This window comes from Castor canadensis, chromosome 16 (assembly GCF_047511655.1).
Source record: "Castor canadensis chromosome 16, mCasCan1.hap1v2, whole genome shotgun sequence".
NCBI lineage: Eukaryota > Metazoa > Chordata > Mammalia > Rodentia > Castoridae > Castor > Castor canadensis.
Genome location: NC_133401.1, coordinates 60601930 through 60625172, shown reverse-complemented (window position 1 = coordinate 60625172; position 23243 = coordinate 60601930). Strand labels below are relative to the sequence as shown.

General features: G+C 45.2%; 1 protein-coding gene and 1 long non-coding RNA gene across 2 annotated transcripts in view; both read left to right on the top strand.

Moving 5' to 3' along the window:
- The first annotated feature begins 6514 nt into the window (after window positions 1-6514).
- On the top strand, window positions 6515-12769 carry LOC141418151 (uncharacterized). The gene is made up of 4 exons (XR_012442818.1): window positions 6515-6688; window positions 10187-10319; window positions 10869-10993; window positions 12314-12769. It is a non-coding gene; the product is annotated as an uncharacterized lncRNA (long non-coding RNA).
- A 159-nt stretch (window positions 12770-12928) lies between these two features.
- Window positions 12929-23243, top strand: part of Meikin (meiotic kinetochore factor) — a 76324-nt gene continuing 66009 nt past the window's right edge. The window contains exons 1-4 of the mRNA XM_074057393.1: window positions 12929-13176; window positions 13275-13353; window positions 13682-13763; window positions 20706-20766. Coding sequence (XP_073913494.1) covers window positions 13062-13176; window positions 13275-13353; window positions 13682-13763; window positions 20706-20766 — 337 coding nt within the window. The 5' untranslated portion in view covers window positions 12929-13061. The remainder of the gene's footprint in view (window positions 13177-13274; window positions 13354-13681; window positions 13764-20705; window positions 20767-23243) is intronic.

Genomic DNA, 23243 nt, shown 5'->3' with positions numbered 1-23243 from the left:
GACACTGCAGTGGCTTTCCCATGGCAGCTTCCCAGGCCATGTTTCCTATAGGCCGTGCTCTGCTCTACCAGGGCTGCTGGGGCCAGAGCTGTCCAGTATGACTTGTCTGCATGACTCACACCTGCTGGCATTTGGATTCATTTCACCTGTGGAGGTTTGGGCTGAAGCCAGGCCTATCCCTGTCCCTGCCATTCTCCTCTACTTAATGTAATAGATGGGGTATTTAGGGGTTAGATGTTTCTTTAACAGAACAGAATACAGAAGGGGAGGATGGTAACTCCGTGGCATTTGGGGATTCTTTGATGGACAACATGCACGGAGCCATTTACTGACCATTCACCTGCAGGACGTGGGTCTGAAACAGCTGCTCGTGGCCTGAGGTGTGGCTGGTGTAGTTGCCCATGTGGATGGTGGTAACCTTGGTGATGTACAGGGAGTCATCCTCTTCGAAGTCCTGCAGGGAAAAGGTGACCTAGATTGCTCTCTTGGTTAAGAAGGCTGGGGAGGACAGCTGGTGTCTCCTGGTTTTCCAGGAAAGCAGAACCTGGAGCTATGAGAGAGGTCCCTTCTGTTTGCCTGCTGCTCATTCACAGCTGCCACAGGGCTGTGGTGGCCTTGTTTCTGGTCCAGACTTCACGGCTTTCTTACACCTCGCCGCCCTGGTGCTTCCTCCGTGAGCAGGGCTGGCCCACCTTCCCCAGCACACTCCCTCCAGCTTTAAATTATGGTGTTTATGGCCTCTCTGCTCATCTTACTGCCGCTTGTTTCCCAGAGATCTTGCCCACCTCGTGCGAAGCTCTGATTAAGGGGTGACGGCCGTGTTTAGAGCTAGAATTGGCAAACTTTCTTAAGGGGCCAGATAGTAAATATTTGGGCCTCGTGGGTGTCGTGGTTTCTGCCAACTACTCAACTCTGCCATGACTGCATGTAAACAGCCATGCCAGCACACAAATGAATGAGTGTGGCTGTGTTTCGTGACATTTTATTCACAGGTGGTGGCTGGATTTGGTCCAGGAGCAGTGTACTTTGCCTACCTGTGGTTTAGATTCCACCCGGATCCCAAAGTGAGTTCAGACAGCTTGCAGGATCTGTGTCACCCAGGGAAGGGAATAAGAATCATGAGGAAAGTGGGACAAACAAAAATCAGTACAGGCCATGAAAGAGCCTAAAGGACAGATACCTGGGGTTCCACAGGAAGTGGCCCAGTGAGCTGTGGCCCCATGGTCTCTGCAGCCTCACAGGATTCATCTAACTGGGCCAGTGCACAGGGGAGGAGTGGGAAGGGCCTTGTGGCTGGGTCAGCATTCCCCGATGAGCACTGAATACCAAGCATCATCCTGGTCAGCTGTGTTCTCTCTTGAAGAACTGTGCACCAGGCTGACCCCTTCCAGGAGCCAACTACAGACAAACTGGGATTGGAACTGCCTGGTATTCCATGGAGATCCCTCAGCAGGTTTGGATTTAGGTACCAAACATCTCTGAGGATGTGGTGCTCAGAGTAGAGAGGGCCTTGGTTCATGGGTAATAAAAGAGGCTATACAGTGCTGCATATATAGAGTGACTGGGGAGCCCAGCAGGTGGGTCTCAAGAGACCCAGGGTTTAACTTGAGTTCTGCCATTGACCAAATGTCTTCTAGCCCCTTTAGGCACTGGTTTCTCCACCTGAATGTTGTGGACAATACATGTGACCTGTGTGCCTGAAGCGGCATTGGGAGATCCAGCAAGAGATTGCATGTGAATGCATTTTCTCATGTGGGAAGCACAACGTACACGGGAGGCTAGTTCTCCTGTTATTATTAACAGAAGATGCAAAACCTCTTTTGACCTCTGGAACAAATACCAAACCCTCCCTCTTGTTGCTCCCCTTGTCTTTCTGAGCTTCCTTCTTCCCCAGAAGCACTGCGGTGACAGGAGAGGAGGCCATCAACCATCAAGCACAAGGGTTGTGTGTGAGTAGCACAAGGCAACTCTGAGGATCCTTCTTTAGTATGCCCGCCCTGCCCCCTGAAATGACACTCTTCCTAGCTCGCACTCAGAGGGGCCAGCCACGACCATCACAAGTCCCTCTAAAGATACTTTTCGGGTGATTAGCACAGTGAGGGGACTAGAGAGAGGCATGGTGTAGGGAGGGGCAGGACACCTGGTAGTGGACATGCACAGCCTGCTTTCTGCATCAGAAGGAAATGCTCCATAGTGTTCCCAGTGGGACACCATCCTGGAGAGGCTGCTGGAGAGTGTGAGTTTTCTGTGAAACATCTCTCTGCTTAAGAAAGCCCCATTCCTACCACCCTATGGAAGCCTCGGTAATAAAAATAAAACAGCAGATAGCTGATTTGTCCTATGTCATAACAGCCATAAATGGTTCCAACCTGAGTTGCTTGTGAAAAGTGAATGGCTAGTCAGTGCTGGGATGACATATTTCTAGTCTAAGCTGTTTCTTGTGTCAAAATCTAAGTCTTGAGGAAAATAGGTTTTGCATGGAGTCTCAGTGGTAGAGTGGTATCTTAAGAGAGGACTAGGGGGCTGGGTACAGCCCCTCCTTGGAGAACTCAGGGAGGGCTTGAAAACTCAACACCCCATATGGACAAGACCCAGGGCAGACTCCATCTCAAAGGACAGAATCTGAGCTAGTGGCAGGAAGCCTGGTGCTGGGCCTCAGCCATCTCCCCTCTATATGGCTTTTCTGAGCCTCACACCCATTGCCCTTTTTCCTGTGAGAGCCCTGGAATCCAATGTCAGGCCCTGGTGCTCACTGCTCTTGTTACCATCTTGAGGGGGTTGCTGGTCATGTGGATCACAGAAATTCCCAAGGTTGAGAAGCGCCCTGGGTGAGGCAGCTGCCCAAGGTCAAGGCTCCCATGGATCACCCTGACAGTGATAATCCCTTTAGTACCAGCACACAGCCTTTAAAAAGCCACGGTGTGTGGAACCTCAGTTTCCCCATCTGTGGATTCAACCAGCCACTGCTCAAAATATTCAGAAAAAAAATTGCATGCAGAATTTGTCTAGTGAATATTCCCTAATGAGTATAGTCTAACAACTACTTACACAGCATTTACAGTGTGTTAGGAGGAGTGATTTCAAGTACACAGGAGGGTGTGTGTAGGCTACATGCAGACACTACTCCATTTTATACAAAACTCATGGATTTTGGTATCCAATGGGTCCTGGAGCCAATCCCCTATGGACGACTGCACATCACCTTGTTTAATCCTCAGGGAAATCCCTGAGATCCCAAAGCATAAAGAACAGAAACCCAGTCCCTTTGGGGTGTCAGTAGGATTCTCTTTGAAAATGTAATTTGAATCTGATTCTCTTACTGTCCCTGCCACGACCTCCCTGATCCAGTCACCATCTTCTCATCTGGAGGAGCACAGAGACCCCACATCTGTCCTTCTACTGTCTCTTGCCCATGTACCGCCTGAATGAGCCTTTTCCAACAGACATCAGATCATGCACCTCCCTAGACCCTGCTCCCAATTTACAGTGGCCAGGGACCCTGTGGGACCAACTCAGCCCTGAGCACAAGGCTCACAGCTGGGTTGAGTGGTCCTCACTTTCTCCTGATTCCTGAGAGAAGTCCCTCTGTAACGAGATGGGCTCTTTCCAAATGCTAATAGTGAAAGACTCCCCCAACAGCCTCCCCTCCTACCCCCACATCACCTTGCAAAAACCACAGGGATGACAGAATCAATGCACCTGGGCAGCAGATGGTCTTAGTCCAAGCCAAAGAGAGGAGACAGCTGGATGCCAAGTGACCTTCTACATGCCAGGCCTGATGTGAGCTAGAAGATGCAGCTATGGGCAGCACAGCCATGACCCCCGCTGCCTCACATCTGAGGGTCGGGACACATGTGGGACTCAGACGCAGGGTTATGCAGGTGGCTGATAATGACAGGCATGGCAGCTTTTGGCAGCAAGAGGTTGTCTTGGAGGTGTGCAGTGAGGCACCTGACCCATCACGGGGTGAGCAGGGCTGCAAAATGACCAATCTGCAGCTGGAAACACAGCACATGAGAAAGATTGGCCCTGGATGCCCAGTCACACATGAGCACATCCCGTGGACCCCAAGGTTACATGACACTCACACACTGCCGGCCCCCTCTCTCCCAGGCTGGATTGCAATGGCAGCGTCCCAAGCAGCCTCCTTCCATCTTGGACAACAGTCCATGCATAGGCCAAAGTCACTGCTGACCTCCTCTGATCTAACTCCAGGGGGCTCCATCTTCTCCAAGAGAAAGTCAATGTCTTTCAGAACCACTCGGCCTAGTCAATTTCCAACCTCATTTCCCCCAGCCCTTCGCCAAGAATTCTGTGGCTTCAATCTAAGAGCAGGAAAATCTCTCATGTGTATGGCAGACCTGGGTTCGTGTATACTGTTGTGCCCATCAGCACCCCCGCCCTCAGGTTTGCAGCTGGGCTCATTGAGGGGTGATGGCAGCCCTGGAGCACCTGGGGAGAGAAGTCCACCCACCTAGAGACCAATTTCCATGTCCTCTTCAGGCAGTGGATGGCCTTGTACTGCAGAGCAATGAGGATGGCACAGAGTAGGGAGAAGGTCTTTAGGACTTGACACTCTTGGGGACAATGATGACACTGTGAGGCATGGGTGGAGCTCCTGCCTACTCCCACCTCAGGTCCTGGGGACGAGCCTCTGCAGAAGAGATGGATGGTGGGGAAGCTCTAGGGTCATGTCAAGGGGTCAGAAGAGCAGGATGTTAGCTTACCCCAAGGCAGCGCAAGAGGAGGGAGTCAGTGCTGTGGCTGTGGGCTGTGAGTGTCCAGTCAGAGTGGCCCTGCGAAGGAGGGCCTGACATCTATGCAGGGAATCTGAACACAGCCTTTGACATCAGAAAAAAGAGGAGAGTGCCACTGGGAGCTCCTGCAGCATGTCCAGGCCACCTTGATCCAGTGCTTCACCACCATGTCCCTGTCTGCAGTGCCCCTGAGGCAGGTGGTGCTAACACAGGTGACAACTTTGTGGAACTGAGTGACAGAGGCTAGGATGGTGGGTGCCAGATGCCCCCTGCAATTCTTGTGCCAGTGGGACCAGAGCACCACAAGAAAAAAAAAAGGTAGAGTACTACCTTTTCTTTTTATTTTTTTGCGGTGCTGGGGTTTGAACTTAGGGCCTACACCTTGAGCCACTCCACCAGCCCTTTTATATGATGGGTTTTTTCAAGATAGGTTCTCAAGAACTGTGATCCTTCTGATCTCTGCCTTCTAAGTAGCCAGGATTACAGGTGTGAGCCAACTGCACCTGGCAAGTATCACTTTCTTGAACAGATCCTGGTGATAGGGTCAGTATCATCTGCTGTGACTCAAACTACTGTCCCCTGATGGACTGGCCCTCCTTCACCTGCCCTGGGTTGCCCTGAGTCACCTTTGAGATGCTGTGGGAAAATGCCCAGAGATGGCGTGGGCTGATCCAGCATCTCAAGACATGGTCATGATCCTTGCTCTGGATTTTCCTGTGTTCTGAGGCTTCACATACATGGAGACAGCAAGGGAACATACTAGGCTCTCCTCTCCAAGTTCTCCAGCGATGTGAGCTGCTTGGAGAGTTCTGGAATGTAAGTGCCTGGCCCCTGGGTTCCATGTTCTGCTTTGTCCATTGTCAAGGCAGTGAGGTCATCTCTGGCGGTGCGTCATCTCAGACTTTTCCTCACAAGACTTCCCCAAGGATGCTCTGGGCTACTGACTCCCCGCACACTGTCAGGTTATGGGGAAAACTGGACGCTGGCACGCCCACATGTCCCCAACCCACTGGGCCAATTCGGGTGCAGTTTCTTCTTCTCCTCCTCCTCCCCCTCCCCCTCCCCCTCCTCCTCTTTCTTCTTCTTTGTTGTTTCTGGCTGAATGTTTAAACTCAGGCATTCTACTGCCTAAAACATACCTCCAGTCCAGTGCCCCAGCTTGAAAGAGACAACTGCATTCAAACCCACACTTCCTTCCAACCACTGTGTGTGACCCAGGGCAAGTCATCATGCCCGTCATGTGCTCCTCAGTCTCCCCACTTGATCTGTGAAGATCATCTTAGCATCTGGTTCCTAGGATGTCACCAGTTGAACATACCCATAAGTCCCTGTATTCCCTGTAAATATAAGCACTGGTGTCATTCCTTGCTAATGCACTAATTTAGGGGTCAGTTACAAACAGAGAGAGACAATGAATGAAAAGTTACATTGTGACACTTTAAAATAAAATAAAAATGTGAAAAACAATAAAAGTAAGACCTGGGTTCCACAGTGGGATCTAGGGAAAGTCAGAAATGCATACCCAGCGATGTGTACATGAGAGACTCAAGGCTTATATAAACACATTCCCATGCCGGAGACACAAGTACATGCACGTCTATACAGAGACACATGGACATGCATTCTCGGCTATACATGTGCACGTGACTGTTGCACACTCACACACACAGGGAGGCAAGCAGATGTGCACACAGACACGTGCAGGAGCAGGATGATGCAATGGCATCATTGCATCATTGCAGGTGTGGGAGCAGGAGAGAGGATGAAGAGAGGTAGGGACAAGAGAGCAGTGGGACACTTCAGTCAGTGGCCTGTCTCCTGTGCTGTCCTGGGGACTGGAGGGAGGAATGAGGTGGCAGCCAGGGAGGAAGAGGAGGATTTGGGGACATTCTGGGGCCTGGTTCACAGGCTGATGGGCTACAGGACAAGAGGTAAGGAGAGCTAGTGATTTGTGTGCTCACAGAGACACAGGTGGGAAGGAGGACACAGGAGTCAAGGAGCTGGAGGGAAAGAAGGCAACTCAGCTGATGGCGGGGGCTGGGGGAGCCACTGGCCTTCATAGGAGGTGTTAGAAGGGGCTGAATGTTGTGCCTGGAGTTTGGAAATGGGAGGAATGTGGTGGTGTGGGGAGTTTGCTTAGGAGGGGACTGGGGCCCTCTTGGGGACAAGTGTCTCCAGGGTGTCTGTCAGGACCAGGGCTGACCCTGGTGCCTGCATATGCAGGGAGCAAAAGGAACATTTGTCATCTGGATTCCTACCCTGATAAACCTTCCCTTCACAGGTACTCACAATGGCTAATTACACAGATTAGTCATTCCATTCACATCCATCTAAACAAATCTGTGCACTCAGCCCGTCAATGGAGTGGGGAAGGGGGCCCTTGATGGACCTGGAGGACTTCAGAATCACCTTGAGGATTGTGCTGATGTAGCCAGGTGCATTGCTGAGGCAGGAGGGAGTTATGTGTCCTTCTTGGTCCAAAACTTTTCCACCACAGCACAACAATGCCACATAGGGGAGCCCCATGATGTGCTGGGAAGATCCTGGACCAGAAGCCCCACTTCGCAGCTAGGATCACGGATATTTAGTCCAGCTCTTACTAGCTAAACCATTTGTTCTTTTTAAAAATGACACATAAAATTTGTACATGGCTATGGATTATCATGTGATGTTTCCATACATGTATACTTTGTTTAATGGTGAAGTCTGGGTAAGCATTTCTATCTTCTCAGAGATATTATGTCTTTGTCATGAAAATATTCAACACCCTTTTCCTCAAGCTTTCATGAAATAAACATTATTATTACATATAGCTTGTTCCTAGTCTGCAGATATTAGTAAGAATCTTTAGAAGAATGTGTTCAAATTAAATACTTTCAGATTTTTACACAATATCACAAATCAATAATTGACATTCTTATGAAATACTACTAGCAATCACAGGTGTACTGCTTACTATGTGCCTGCTACTAGTTTAAGTATTTATTTAATTCTCACAAACACACTGTGAGGTATGTAATATTGTCTGTTCTACAGAGGGAGAAAGTAAGGCAGAAAGAGCTAAGGAACTTCTATAGAGCAACAGGGCTGGGGTTTGAACCCACATAGCCTGGATTCAGCTATTACCTTGTACATTATTTGATCCTAGAGTGGAAAGGGGTTACTCTTAGCTCTGACTTCATTAGGGTCAGAGCTGGTGAGGGGAATGTCCTAATCACCTGTCTGTATTTCCTGTCCTGGTGCCAGTGCTGTTTTCACAGCACTTACCTAGTTAAAGCAGGTACAGCACCTGCTGAGTGGCAAAAAGTCGGTCAGTGCAAAAGAAGACAGGAATGTAGGTTGGGTCCCCAAACAGCACAGCAGGCACCAAGTGGTCCACCAGCTCCTCCACTGTGCCTGCTTTGAGGGTCCCTGCTCTGCAGGGGTCAGCCAGGGTCAGAACCAACTCATTTGCACCCTGGTGTGGGAAAAGTGAGAGACAGTTCAAACATGGTCACAGTAGCAAACTAAAAAAGACTTGTTGCCATACAGGAAGTGAAAACAGGCTGGAAAGTATTTTCCTGGAAGCACACACACACACACACACACAAGGGTAAGGGTCTGGAGCTCCCTGGGGGGATCTAAATGTTGGGCTGGCCTCCTTCATCTGCCCTGGGTTGCCCTGAGTCACCTTTGGGATCCTATGGGAAAATCTCCAGAGACGGCCTGGGGCAGTGCTGAGCCAGCATCTCATGACATGGTCATGGAGACAGCAAGAGAAAATACTGTTCCAAGTTCTCCAGTGGAGTGAGCTGGCTGGGGCTGCTCTGGAGGGTGAATGCCTATTCTCTGGCATTTATCATATGTAGCCTTTATATTGAGCACATTCCTTCAAGACATCCCAAAGTTTATGTAAGAACTGCATGTTCTTTCACAAAAGCCCTCAAAGGGACAAGTATGTGTGGGGTGTTGGTGGGGGGGAGAGTCAGGAAACTTGGTTTATAAACTAGAGACTAACTGTCAGCATATTATGGGTGTGACCAAAGAAAGGATGCTGGAATTTGGTCATTGCTTTATCCTGCAGGAAAACTGAGAACCTTTAGTGAAGGGCCATTTCTGATTTATCCCTGTATCCCCACCCAGTACCTACCATCATGCTCAACACAGAGAAAGGTGCTCAGTAAACACTGATGCAGTGACTCAAAGGGAAGTAGATGCTCTTGTGAAGCAGTGCCTCTACCTGGGGCACTGGGGCTGGAATTAAGCCTTGTTAGGACACTGTTAATACTGGTAAAGCACTATTACCAAAGTGTTGGCTATAAACACCTTCTTGATGTGTGGAGATGTTGGGGGCTGGGGAGATTTAACTCCCTCACTGACAGACCCTCTCCTGGGATGCCAAGTGCTTTGAGCAAAGGACTGCCGGTAAGGCAGCCAGACTGCACTTGTGCCAGCACTGGCCACTTTGAACACAAGGCAAGACTCCAGCTCCTGAAGACACTGCCCCAGCCAGCAGCTTGTACTGGATTTTTGCTACCATAGAGAGCACTTCCACCCAGGCCAGAGGGGGAATACTTCCTTCCCCTGGTGCCTCAGCAGAAGACCTGGACCAGTGTTAATATAGTCCTTCATTTGTATGGAGGGACTGCTACAATTAGCGCAGACACCCTCGTTACAACCACTTCTGGCTATATAACCAGGATGCTCAAGTTCACTTTGTGAGTAGCCAGGAGACACCTCCTGTGCTGCCCCCTGATGTTGCAACAGCAAGACCAATAATGACTTCTCTTGAGTGATCTGTCTTGCCTATTTTTAATTTTCATCATTAATAGAGTGGCTGAGCTGAAAAGAAAAGAAGTGGTGGAGGCAAAGAGAGCATCCCTGGGGCCATCACTAAGTTCCTGTGGGAGTGGGAGCTGCCAGTAGCCATGGCAATAGAGGTGGTGGCAGTAATGGGCAACCAGAGCCATCCCAACAAGAGCAGAAGTGAAGCAGGGTCTCCCATGTCTGCAGGACACATCAGGCTGCCCATAGCCACAGGAGCACAGTTTGCTTCAGCAGCTGATCCAGGCCATGGCAGGGAGGCCAAAGCAGTGGTGGGGCAGCTAAAGTTGCCCTGCAGGGAAACTGACAAGAACTGCAGAACAGATGAAAGAGGAAATTAAAATCTGACATTGGTCATTCAGGTCCATGGTGGCGAGATACCTCTTGCCTCCAGTGTGGCCCAAGTTCAAAAAAGCTGTAACATTTCAAGCCTTGGACTTGATACCCAAGCCCTAGTACCCTGTGCCATCACCCTAGATGTCAAAGGTCTTGAGCCACCCTCCCCCCTAGTCCCAGAGCCCCAAACTGCCGCTCTAGCTGTCACAGCAGCAACCCCTGAGGCATGGGTGCTGTGATCCTGCCACTGCCTACGCTCATCCACTGCCACTGCTTGCAAACACCCACAGAGGGCCCACAATAACTGGAGGAGCTTCTCTTGGGTACAGAGAAGAGGACAGACAGCGGTGACTATTGGTGTAGACCTTCTTCATGGATCATAAGTGGCTGCCTGAGCCTTCACTTCAGTGTCAGTCTCAACTGGTAAGAGCCTGCCTCAGCTGCTTCCTTGTACCCCCTCTCCACTCAAAACATATGAACCCCCACACACTTGTCCTTTATTTTGGAGAAGTGCTCTTTGATTGTGCTCACAATTTGTAACTTGTAATAGCCCTGGCTTGATCACCTGCTTGGACTGCAGACTGGTTGTACCAGTTCTACAAAGTCTTTGAAGGCTTTGGTCCAGAAACATTGGTCCAGGTTAGATACCTCAGAAACTCCATTTAGGATTGTTGGCTAAGGCACAGCAGTGGGCTTCATACTGGTTTCTGAAATGGCTGTTGGGTTTTACTCCCATCTCTGGAACTTTACTTTGTGAGTTGCTAATCATACCACAGTAGTGGCCTTTGTGATACTTTCTGAAATTTGACAAACTTTGGTTCTGTAAATCCAATGTTGGGACTGTGGATCGGTGGTCAGACTGGCAGTGATCTGAGGTCTTTTGTAGCCTTGTTTGGGTTTCAGAAACATCATTTTGAGCTATTGGTTATACTGCAGTAGTGGTCTTTGTCTTGGTGTCTGAAATACTTACAGGTTTGTGGTTTGGTCCTCCTGCCAGTGTGGGCCACTTTGAACCCAAAGCACCGACTCTGGCTCCCGAAGACAGGAGCTGGCCCTGGCAAGAAGCTTTTGCCACTATAGCAGTCACTTCCACCCAGGTAAGAGGGGAAGCATTTCCTTTCCCTGGTGGCCCTGCAGTCCTGTGATTGGTGCAAATGCAGTCCTTCATTAGCATGAGGGACTGTCATTACTACTGACAAGGACTCTGCCATGATCGGTGCAAATACAACCCTTCATTTGCACGAAGGGCTTGTGGTGATTAGTGCAGACAACCTTGTCACAACCCCTTCTGGCTATATAAGCAGGCTGCTCAGCTCACTGTGAGTAGTCAGGAAATACCCTCCTCTGCAACAGCAACCAATAAAGACTTCTAGTGAGCCTACTGTTGATTCTCCTTTTTAGGAGGGTGGTTGAGCTGATAACATGAAGGAAAAAAAAAGAGGGCTGGAGGAGAGGCTCGAGTGGTGACATGTCTGCCTTGCAAGCAGAAAGCTCTGAGTTCAAACCCCAGTACCACAGAGAGAGAGATAGAGAGAGAGAGAGAGAGAGAGAGGGAGAGAGAGAGAGAGAGAGAGAGAGAGGAGAGAGAGGCTTCCTTTTCAGGAACATCAGAGGCAGGACCTCTGTGTGGCTGGGAACATCAGGGGCTGCCCACAGCAGCAGGAGCAGGGCTTCCCTCTGCAGGGGGGTGAAAAGGAAAGGCTAAAGTCACCTGAAGTAAAGCAAGAGCCCAATAATGGCAAGCAGTGGGGAAGAGTGAAAGCAAAACTGACATGGTCCCATCCAGGTAGGTAGAGAGATATCTTCCACCACTGTGCCAGCCTGGGAACTAAAGTTCTGTAATACTTTGGGCCTTGGGCAGGACACCAGGCCCATAGCCTGTGCAACTGCCATAATTGTCAAAGACCTCAGCCAAGATGTGCAGGAGCTGTGACAGGAGAGGGCACCACCTGCTGCTGATCCCTGTCATTCACTGCAGTTCCTTGCAAACACCCAGGGAGGACCTGGAGTAACTGAATTTTGCCTTCCTACAATGCCTATCTGGGTTTAGCAGAGGACCCCCAGCCAGCCTGTTTGTGACAAAAGCACTAATGTATCTAACCAAGTAAGAATACCTACACTTTTTACTTTACGAGGTTATATTTTGATGATTAATTATATATTAAACTGACTGTCATAAATGTTTCTATGAGCAGGCTTTAAATTTAAAAATTCCGTATGATTTTATTATGAAAAATACTATGGATATATATGTGCTTACATTAACACACGTAATGTTGGGGTCTCCAGAAGAGTCTTCAAGCTTTTAATAATTTCATCTGTATAGACTGCATTTGTGAATATTGTGAAATATTGTCTTTTTTTTTTTTTTTTTTAGAATAAGATGGTTAATGTTATGTGCTCAATACACTTACCAGATGCAGCCAGATGGTTCAACCTGGGTGAACGGAAGGGAAAGAAGGGCCATTGCTGTCCCTCCAATTGCCAGAGAAGAAGCGCTGAGCCCCAAGAGGAGGGGAGCCCGAGGAATCCTCTGCCTTAATCCTAAGGACTTCCAGGGGTTCAGGGGGTGGCTCCCAGGCTAAGGGACCCTGCTTGACGTTGAGAAGAAGCCTCTGGTGCTCAGGGTCTCGGTCGGATTCTGAAGTACCCAACCCTCCCAGGTAGTCCGTGCCCCCAGGGGTCCAAGTTGACTCCTCACCTAGGTGCCCTGTCTCCTCCTTGACCTTCCTGCACTGAGTGAGGCGACCCCTAGCTCGACTCCGGGTGCTCAGAGACCTAAAACGCCATTACTAAGGCGTCGTGCAGTGCTGGTAGGAGAGCAGCAGAGGCACGGGTAGCAGGTGTTGAGCATATTGGACTAAGGAGGAAAAGAAAAGGGTTTAACCAAAGGGCTTGGGCGCCCCGGAACTGAGGAGAGCCGCCGGCCTCCGGGAGGGCGGGGCCTGCCCCCGCCCCCGCCCCCCGCCCTCCCCATGGTCTTCCCAGAAGCCCCCGCGCGGCCTCGCGGAGATAAAAAGGCGGGAGCGGGGCGGCCGCTCCAGTCCTAGCGCTGTTTCTCAGGCCGGTCCTCGGCGGTTTCTGATTGTAGCTGGTTCCTCAGGGAGGCGACGACACAGGCGGTTAAGGGCTCAAAGGCCCCCGAGGCTGGGGGTTGGGGTGGCAATGTGGCCGCTGCGGGTCTACACCCGCAAGAAGCGGGCAGGCCAGAGGCTGAACCTCACTCCGACTCCGGACCTCAGGCTCCCGACGAAGACGGAGGCCTCTTCGGCTCTCGGCGGTAAGTCCTGCAGAGCCGAGGGGTGGCGGGGGTCCCCCAAGAATCTCGAGGCCAGGCTCTGGCAGGCTGTCATCCTGAACCCTATCATCCTGTCGCAGGCCGGAAGAGACCAGGCAAGGAGCAAGGTTTGCCGAGGATTGGGGAGAAGGTTGAGCAGAGCGGCTCTGGGCTGGCGAGGTGCGTAGCCTGGAGTAGCAGAGCTGGTTTCTTGTGCAGCTAACCTCTCACTTTAAGAGCCCAGGAAGAAAATGTATTGAAAATGATTTCACTCTTTGTAGAACATAGATCCAGAAAACTGGGTTTCGATAATTTTTTTGTAATGGAAAGCTTGCTGAGTTACCTGAAAGTAAGATAAAACCTCTAGGAAAGCATTTGTAGCTTCATTTGGGTAGTGGTGCAAATGATCTGGGCCTTACTTCTCCCTAAAATGCTCCTGCAGAGCCTGTCAGAGACGTGCAGAGTCAATCCAGGTGGTGCAAACTAACTGTGTGTGTTCCTTTCCCAGCGATCAGGTAGGAGAGGAAAGCGTGCGGGAGCGCAGCACCACCAGCGAGGAGACCCAGGATGAGAAGGGCCCTCCAGGCAGTGTATGTGTGCTTCTCCTACAGTGGGGCTGTGTGTGGGGGTACACTTAATGTTGACATGTGCAGTAAGTAGCTGATGTGCCTCCCAATGAAACAATAAAATAGTCTTGATCGGTAGAAATCTCATAGCTTTCTGATACTTTCATAAACACTGATGTGTCATTAGACCCTTGAATTTCTGACTCAGCCAGGTTCATAGCCATACACTTAGATCCTTTTTCTTTCCTATAATAAGTATGGGAGAAATGTGTTACTGGCTGATTTTTATGTGTGATAAGATTCACACCTTACTATCTCCTTTATGTTTTGGTAGCATTTTAACATTTTAAATTCATTTTTACGTCTTCTGTTTGTCTTTCCATTAACAACTAGAAAGACTATTCATTCCTAAGGGTTCGTATATTGTAGAGGATTCTAATATTCATTTATTGAGTCAATGCCCTGTATAGCTATCCTTATCTCAACCAGCAAAAACCCTTGTCCCTTCCTGTTATTGCTTATACTCTCTCTACAACAAAATTAGAAATAAGGGCAAAATAGTTTCTGTTGGGTATTGGGGGGCGGAGAGGGTGGTAAGGGAGGGAGTGGGGGCAGGGGGGAGAAATGAACCAAGCCTTGTATGCACATATGAATAATAAAAGAAAAAGGAAAAAAAAAATAGAATATGTAACTTTTTCTTTGAGGCAGGGTCTCACTATGTAGCCCAGGCTGGCCTTGAATTCCAGACCCTCATGCCTCAGCCTCGCAAGTGCTGGGATTACAGGTCTACATCACCACACATAGCTAGAATATATTACTTCTTCATGTACTGTATATAATATAGATTCTGTACAGTATTTTACTGTTCATCAGCAACTTGGGGAAACTTGCATTAAAAAATTGTGACTCATCAGACATCGGCATTAAACTTACAGTTAACTTTCAGATTTTTAGTTTACATGTATCTCCATTACATGTTTTTAGGGGGCAGCAGTTTCAACATAAGCATTTTTTTTTTTTTGGCAGTACTGCAGTTTGAACTCAGGGCCTCACACTTGCAAGGCAGGCGCTCTACCACTTGAGCCACTTCACCATGCTCAGCATAAGCATTTTTAAAGAGACTTTTTCATCATGTTTTAAGATTATATAGTAAAATGTTTTTTGTAGATGTTTTTAACTATAAAAAAATGTTAAAACTTTCTTTAAATTTTTGCATATTTCTTTCTGCTCCTTTTATCATGTTTTAATAATTATATTTTTGAATTATATTATATTGTGATAATCCCATACATGAGTACAATGTACTTTGAACAAGTTCTCTTCCTCCATTGTATTTCCATTATCCCCTCCTTTCCCTCCTCAAATAGTATTTGGTGGGTTTCATAAAGAAGGTACACTATGTTATATATATATGTAGTGTACTTTGAACCTCTTCGCCCCTCAGTGTTCTTTCTGTAACATCTCCTTCCCTCTGGACCATCCCTGTTTGACACTGATGTCCCATCATCATCATAGTTGTCATCATCATCATTTTAGGGCTCGGTTCCACAAATGAGCACGAACACGTGATACTTTACTTTTCGAGCTTGGCTCATGTCATTCAACATGAACTTTAGTTCCATCCAGTGACATAATTTCACTTTTGTATGGCTGAGTAATATCAGCCTTGTCTAATTCCACAGTTTTGCTGGTATGACCAGAGCTGCAATAAACATGGGTATGCAGGCATCTGTCTTGTATATTGATTTACATTCCTTTGGCTATATGCCCAAGAGTAGTATGACAGGGTCATAAAGTAGGTCTATTTTTAGTTTTTTTGAGGAAACTTCAATAATTTATTGTCAGTCTTCATGTGTTTGAATATTTTCTTAGTTTCTTTTGCTGTTTAGTTCTAGTTTTATTCCATTATAGTCTGATAGAATACAGAGAGTTATTTCAATTTCATTATATTTGCTAAGATTTGCTTTATGTCATAAAATATCTCGATTTTGGAGAAAGTTCCATTAGCTGCTGAGAAGAATGTATATTTTGCTGCTGCTGAATGAAATACTCTTGTTAAGTCCATTTGGTCTGTAGTGTCATTTAATTCTGAGGTTTCTTTGTTGAGTTTTTGGTCTGCTTACCCTATCTGTTGGTGAAAGTGGGGTATAGAAGTATAGCACTACTATTGTACTGTGTTGGGGTCTGTCTGTGCTTTTAATAAGTCCGGTAGTGTTTGTTAATGAAGTTGGGCTCATTGGCTGTTAGCACATATATACCCACAATTGTTCTTGCCTCTTGATGAATTGTTACCTTTATTAATATGAAATGACCTTCTTTTTCTCTTCTAATTTTGGTTTGAAATCTTTTCTTTCTCAGGTATGAGTCTAGCTACTCCTGCCTGCTTTCAGGGTCCATTTCCTTAGAAAATCTTTTTCTACCCTTTAACCCCAAGCCAGTGTTTTTGACAGTGATTCGAATTTCTTGTAGGCAACAAATGGTCAGATCTTGATTTTTAGTCCAACTCGTTATTCTATGTCTTTTGATTAGCGATTGAGACCATTACCATTCAGTCTTAATATTGAAAGGTATATACTAATCCCTGCCATTTTGTTGCCTAGTGTTTGGTTCTTTCCTACTCTTCATTTGCTTATCTACTCATCTGTGAGATTTTTTCCCCCTATTTTCATGCCTACATTTATACCTTATACCTCTTCTGTGTATAAGTTTGTTTTGAATGTCTTCTGCAGTGCTGGTTTAGTAGTCATAAATTGCTTTGGTTTTTGTTCATCATGGAAGATTTTTATTTCTCCTTCAATTATGAATGATAGTTTTCTTGGGTAGAGTAATCTACTTTGGCAGTTATTTTCTTGCAGTCCTTAAAATACACCATTCCATTCCCTCCTTGCTTTTTGGTTTCTGTTGAGAAACCTGCTGTTACTCTGATGGATTTACCTTTGTAGTTGACTTGGCACTTCTCCTTTGCAGCTTTCAATATTCTTTCCTTGTTGTCTGTATTTAATGTTTTAACTAATATTCCACAGAGTGGTCCTATTTTGGTTTAGTCTGGAGTCTTAAAGACCTCCTATATTTGTATAGGCATTTCTTTCTTAAGATTTGGGAAGTTTTCTGCTTTTACTTTGTTTAATATGTCCTATGTCTCCAACTTGCATCTCTTCTCCTTCAATGCCCATGGTTTCATCTTTTATTGGAGGTGCAGAGTTCTGGCATATTATTTTTTTATATCTTCATTTTTTTTCTTCATCTTCATTTTCTTTTTTTTTTTTTTTGTGGCACTGGGGTTTGGATTTAGGGCCTCACGCTTGCTAAGCAGACACTTTTTCCACTTGAGCTACTCTGACAGCCCATGATTTTCTGTTGCATCTACTTTTTCTTCAAGCTCTGATATACTGTCTTCCATTAAATTCAGTCTGTTGGAGAGGCTTTCAACTGAATTGTTTTTCTTTGACTTATGGAACTTTTCATTTCCAGAGCTTCAATATGATTCTATTTCAGACTTTCAATAACTTTATTGAATTCCTCTATCATGTCTTTCACTGTGTATTTGCATCCTTCTTGAGTTTCTTTAGCTATTTGTCTCCACTTCAAATTCATTTAGTTATTTGTATTCTCTTTGATTCAGTTGAGGTGTCTATGCATATTTTTCATCTTATTAATTATTCTTACAATAATTCTTTTGAGCTCAAAATTTGAGATTTCATGCCTTTCACTATCATTCAGATCCTTTGTTATGTGATTGTTGACCTTTTGAGGTATCATATTGCCTTGCTTTTTCATATTTTGGTGCTTCTACTTTGAGATTTGCTCATCTGTCATCAATTCGTTGGCTGGGGTTTTAGTCACCTTAACGTCTTTCCCTTGAATTATTCTTTATTTTCTGCCAGGACTGGGTAGTGGCAGGGTTGATGTGCCATTTCTCACCACTGGCCACTAGGCCAGTGTAACTCACCAAGAACAAATTCACCAATTCAGTACCAAACCAGGTATTTACATGCAGTAAAATACCATTAGCAACATTTTCTACAATCAGTTATGTGTATATGAAGGGGACTCATATTCTTATTTGGTGCAGTAGGGGGTTAGAAAAATAAAACTTATTTGTGTAGGAGTTAAAAATTAGGTAGCAAAAATGAGATGAGGGAGGAAATGAGAAAGGAAGATGGGGAGAGGGGAGTGAAGTGTGAGGTTGTCCGGTAAAATATTTGTGTGTAGGAATACAGTTCAATTTTTGTTATCTGAATTTTTTTTGTTTTGGTGGGACTGGGGTTTGTACTTAGGACTTTGTACTTGAAAGGCAGGCATTCTACTGCTTGAAGCACACCTCCAGTCAGTTCAGTTATTGTGAAGAAAGGTATTATCTTCAGGGATTGCAAAATGATAGAAAAATTAATAATAATGAAAAGAGGAGGTAGAATAGTTTGTAAAAGAAGAGATAGGAAAAGTGAAAAGAAAAGGATAAAAGATGACAGCATATTAAACAGATGAACAAAAATGTTTAAAGTCAGTATTTCTTCTTTATTGAGACGAGTATATTGTCTGCTGGGCTCTATCATACAATGGATGCTTTCCTCCGTTCTCTGGACCTCAGCTTTCTGTTTGCAGCTCTGTTGTGTTTATTTGGATTGACCAAGTGCAGCCTAGGGGGAAGGATCTAGGTGAGGGGCAGTGGCTAGGGTGATGGATGTAGAGCAAGTCCTGTGAAGTAGTAGAAATTCCCAGGGGTTGAGCTCCTTTGCAAGGGTTTGGTGGACGCTTCCAGGCATGTGAGGAAATGGTTGGTGGAGGGGGGCAGGGTCCCTGAATACAACTAGTGGATCTGAAAGTGCTCCTCTACTCTCAAAGTCCACACTTTTCCCTGCTCAGGTAGTTCAGTGGATGCTCTGACTTGTCCATGGTGAGCTTTTTCCCCCTTTTCCATTAGGCCTCCAGTTTAATGTTTCATTTGGAGAGTGAGGGGCAAATAGCTCCTTTCACTTGTGTATATGCATATACTACTGGACTGGCTGGTTGGTTAAGGGCTCTATCTAGCTGGCTAGTTCACTTTCACACCCCTCCTTGTCTTGGGATAGAGACCTGGATGCTGAGCTCTCGTCATCCAGGCTGCTTCCTTTGAGTAAAGCCCCTGGAGAAAAGTGGCTTCACCATCCCCAGTACACAGACTGCTGGTCCAGGGCCATGTGTGGGGCCTTTAATTAGCCACATAGCCAAAAGTTTTCTTGGGTATCAGATGTATTTGTATCCGTGGGTTGAGGTGACCTGTGCAGTGGCCCTTAGGACCAAAATAAGTTTACTCCTGTGGCTTGTTTCCATACTTTTTCCTGGGTGGTGAGGCACAGATGCTTGTCATTTTCTCTCTGGTAGCCTGGACATGACTTGCCAACCTGGTCTTAGCCCTTTGTGCAGTTGTTCTGTTCACAGGATGGCCCAGTCACATGACTCTTACAAGAAGCAGATCAAAACAGAATAGTGTTAGGAAAAAAAAAAAAGGCTGGGAAGGCTGCAGAATGGAACAGATTCACCAGTGGTTTTGCAGTTTTAGAGGGTTAGAGTTCAGTATTAATTTTCTCTAGCTATTCTGTCCTTACACTGGTGTCCTCCTGTAGCTCACTGAATTGCCCATGTCTCCTTGTAGCCACATACCTGAGGTTTTATTTCTGGTTCATGGAGACCCAGGAAAGTGGTGCCTGTCAGCAGTCTTCCATCTTGGAAAAAAACCCTATATTTTTAAAGCATTTTACAAATTGTTATTGTCTAGTCCACTAATATTAAGTAGTCTTCAAAAATATTTATAACATTTTAAAGCCTAGCAGGGTGGCTCACCCTCGTAACCCTACTTGGGAGGTCAAGACAAAGAGGATCATGGTTTGAGGCCAGCCCAGGCAAAAAGTTTGCAAGACCCCATCTCAACCAGTGGCTGGGCATGATGGAGTGCAACTGTTATCCCAGCTCTGCCAGGAAGTACATATAGGAGAATGGAGGTTCAGGTCAAGGCACAAAGTGAAACCCTATCTCAAAAATGATCAATGCAAAGAGGGCTAGTGGAGTGGCTCAAGTGGTAAAATGCCTTCCTCTCAAATTCAAGACCATGAGTTAAACCCCCAGTACTACAAAAAAAGTATATATGTATATATGCGTATATAATGTATACGTATACACGCACACACACATATGTATATGTCTTATTGATGTACAGTAATTTGTGTCACAATTTTCCTAAGGTTGGGAGACCGACATTGTTTTCCAGGGTTTTGCTGTTGTAGATATTAACAGACACCCTGCTACAGAAGTTTTTTTTGTGTGTGTGTATTTCAGATTGTTACCCTAAGAAAACACTTTGCAGTGGGTCAAAGGATAGATTGTGTTTGAAGTTTTGTGATTCATGTTGGAAAATTGGTACCATCTTTCTCAAGATTTTACACACACACACCCATGATAGAGCAAAAATATCATGCTTTAGTTTGCATTTCTTTGAATGTTAGCAAATTGGTGCTTTTTCTTGTTATTGGCCATCTTTCTTTCTCTTTGTGAAATGTCTATTCATTATATATTGAAGATAGTTTTACATACACATGTAACAAATATTTCCATGTTTTATTATGTCTTTAATTTCAGTTTTAATATTTTAGACTTATCTCTCAGTTTTCTTTCAACCAATTTATTTGCCTTTGTATAGAGGGAAAAACAAAAGCGATTCCTCCTTAGGTGGTCAGAAAAATATTTACCTTTATCTTTTATTTTATCTCACAGTAGGGAGTTGTTGATTCCCTAGATGTTTTAATATTTATTCTTAGATTTAATTTTAAATAGCAGATTACATCCTTACAAATAAGCTGAAAGACTAATGTGTGTATGAAACTGATATACAAAGTTGACATTAGTTTTTCATTTTCAAAAAACCAAATCAATGTGATGTGATATATTCAATGTCATAATTTGTGCTGTATCTTTAATTCTTATTCCACCTAGGAGTCAGTGACTGATGACTTCCAGGTTAACAGTAGTTCATCAGGTAGTGAACTGGTATCAGGTAAGACTGTCAGATATGAATTCCCTCAGCTTTCTTTCTTCCAAACATAACCATCCATTTGTATTTCTCTTCAACTTCCCATTTCAGTGGAAGAATTGTCTTTCCCTGAGTCCAACTTGCATCCTTCTGACTGTGCTCCAAGTCTCACCTTTAGTACACACATTTACTCACCAGTAAATGTGAAATTGTAATTGTGATAAGTGTTGCAAAAGAGCGATTGACTGTTTAGAGAGATGTGGGAATGCTTCCATAAGGGAATGGCAATTGAATTGAGATCTGAAGGAGAGTAAAAATTGACTATGCAAAGAGAGAAGTAAAGAGAAATATGGGCAGAGGGAACAGCATGTGCAAACACCTTACCATGGCACTGATCATTATGCATTCATTGAACTAAAGACCAGTGTGACTGGAGTGGAGAGAGCAGGAAGAACATGATTACAAGAAAAAGTTAGGCAGCCAGCTAGAGGCCTTGTAGTGTATGTCAAAGGTATTCATGTTTACATTGGAGCAGCAGGAAGTCTTTCAATAGAGAATGATATGATCACATTAGCTGCAAGTTATGATGTCTTTAAGATGACTTGCAATGTCAGACTGGTAGGTGGATATGGAGGGTTGGGGGTGAAATTTGTGAGCCATCTACGTATTGGTACCATTGGGGTTATTTTTGAAAACAAGAAATGAAGGTATCAGCATACCAGAAATATAGAGGTATTGTTGAAAAGCAGGTGATATCAGATCTATGAATATATCAAGGGCTGAGAAAAACCACTACAGAGGTAAGAGCAGCTGTCTAGAGATTCTCTAAATGTGATAAACAAATGCAAAAGAAACTATAATGAAGGGACCCTGAAGTAATTATCCAAGTGATGGGTTAAGAACTACATTTGAAATACCTGGTTCCTTTTGCCTTATTGCCCACCTACATTGAAAATACTGGCAGCTGCCAGTGTCTGCTGCCAAGATTAAACCTTGGGAACTACTCCCAAGCAAAGTGGAATCTCGTAACACTGTGACATGTTGAAAATTTAACTCCAGTTTTCCTATTTAGTGGAAGATTGAATGTATGATTTTACTTCTCCTTCTGAAACCCCACTAAAGTATCCATATAGGCATAATAAAGGTGTGAAACCCAAGGCAAAGAAGAGACCTCAACTGGCAAGAGATAATCAAAAAGGTTTGGAGCCTGGAAAGTAGATGAAAGAATGGTAATTGACTTAGTGATCTTAAAAAAAAAAAAAGCTGAAAGCTAAGTTTTTAGGGGAGGGACAAAACCAGAAACAAACTGACTCAGGCTTCAGGAATTACAGTCATCACATTCCTGAGTGAATGGATATGGATAGTGTTGAAAATAGAATTTTCAGAAAGCTTTAAAAGTATGCATGCTTGTGGTAAGGCAACTATCCTTCTGCCTATCCTGGTAATCCCAGAGACACTGAAGCAAGGGACTGGGCTCATGTGCTATACTGATAACCATTAGTGGCAGGGGACTGGATTAGTGAAAGTCTGTATACTTAGTGGTGAGTCCCCTAAACCCCTTATGCCACTTGGGAAAATATACCCCAGGTAGGAGATTAGAGTATTCATCTTTTGGAAACCTTTTCCAGGAGAAGACTTAAATTCTGCCATAATGACAGGTCACTATTGAAACCCCCTTCGGTAAAAGCCTACATCTTCCTAAGCATCACTCATGATGCCATTTTACTGCCTAATTCTTAAATGTTTAAGAATGTTTATCATGCATTTTAATGTTTATCATGCATTTTAAGAAAAAAACTAAAATAAGAGTAACTTGGGATACAGACAATGAAAGGAAAATAAATCTGGTTTTCATCCAGGTGTGGTGGTTCATGTCTATAATCCCAACTACGTGGGAGGCAGAAATTGGGAGGACTGAGGTTTGAGGCCATCCTGGGCAAAAACAGTTAGCAAGACTCCATCTCAACCAATAAGCTGGGGTATGGTGGTGTGCATCTGAATCTCAGCTATGCAGAAGTGTGGTCCAAGGCTGGCTTGAGCAAAAATGCAAGACTCTGTGAAAAAATGAAAAAGGACTAGGGGCATGGCTCAAGTAGTAGAGAACTTGCTCAGCAAGCATGAGGCCCTGAGTTCAAACCCTTTACTGCTAGCAACAAAAAGACATAGCTGGGTGTTGTGGTTCATGCTAAAGCAAGAGAATTGCAAGTTTGAGGCCAGCTTGGGTTTCATAGGAAGAGCCTTTCACAAAACAAAACAAAACAAAACAAAAATCATAGTTTCATTAATATATTTAAGGTGATTAAAAATGTTTTTATAAAACAAATGCAGGCTACTATAAAAAGGAACATTCAGAGAACAAGAAAAATATAAAATCAGAAATAAAATTTTCTACAGAATTAGATGATAAATACAGGGTAATATTCCAGAAAGTTGAACAAACATCAAAGAAAAGATGAGAAATAAAAACAGTGCAATGGTGGTGGCAACTCTGAATATATACA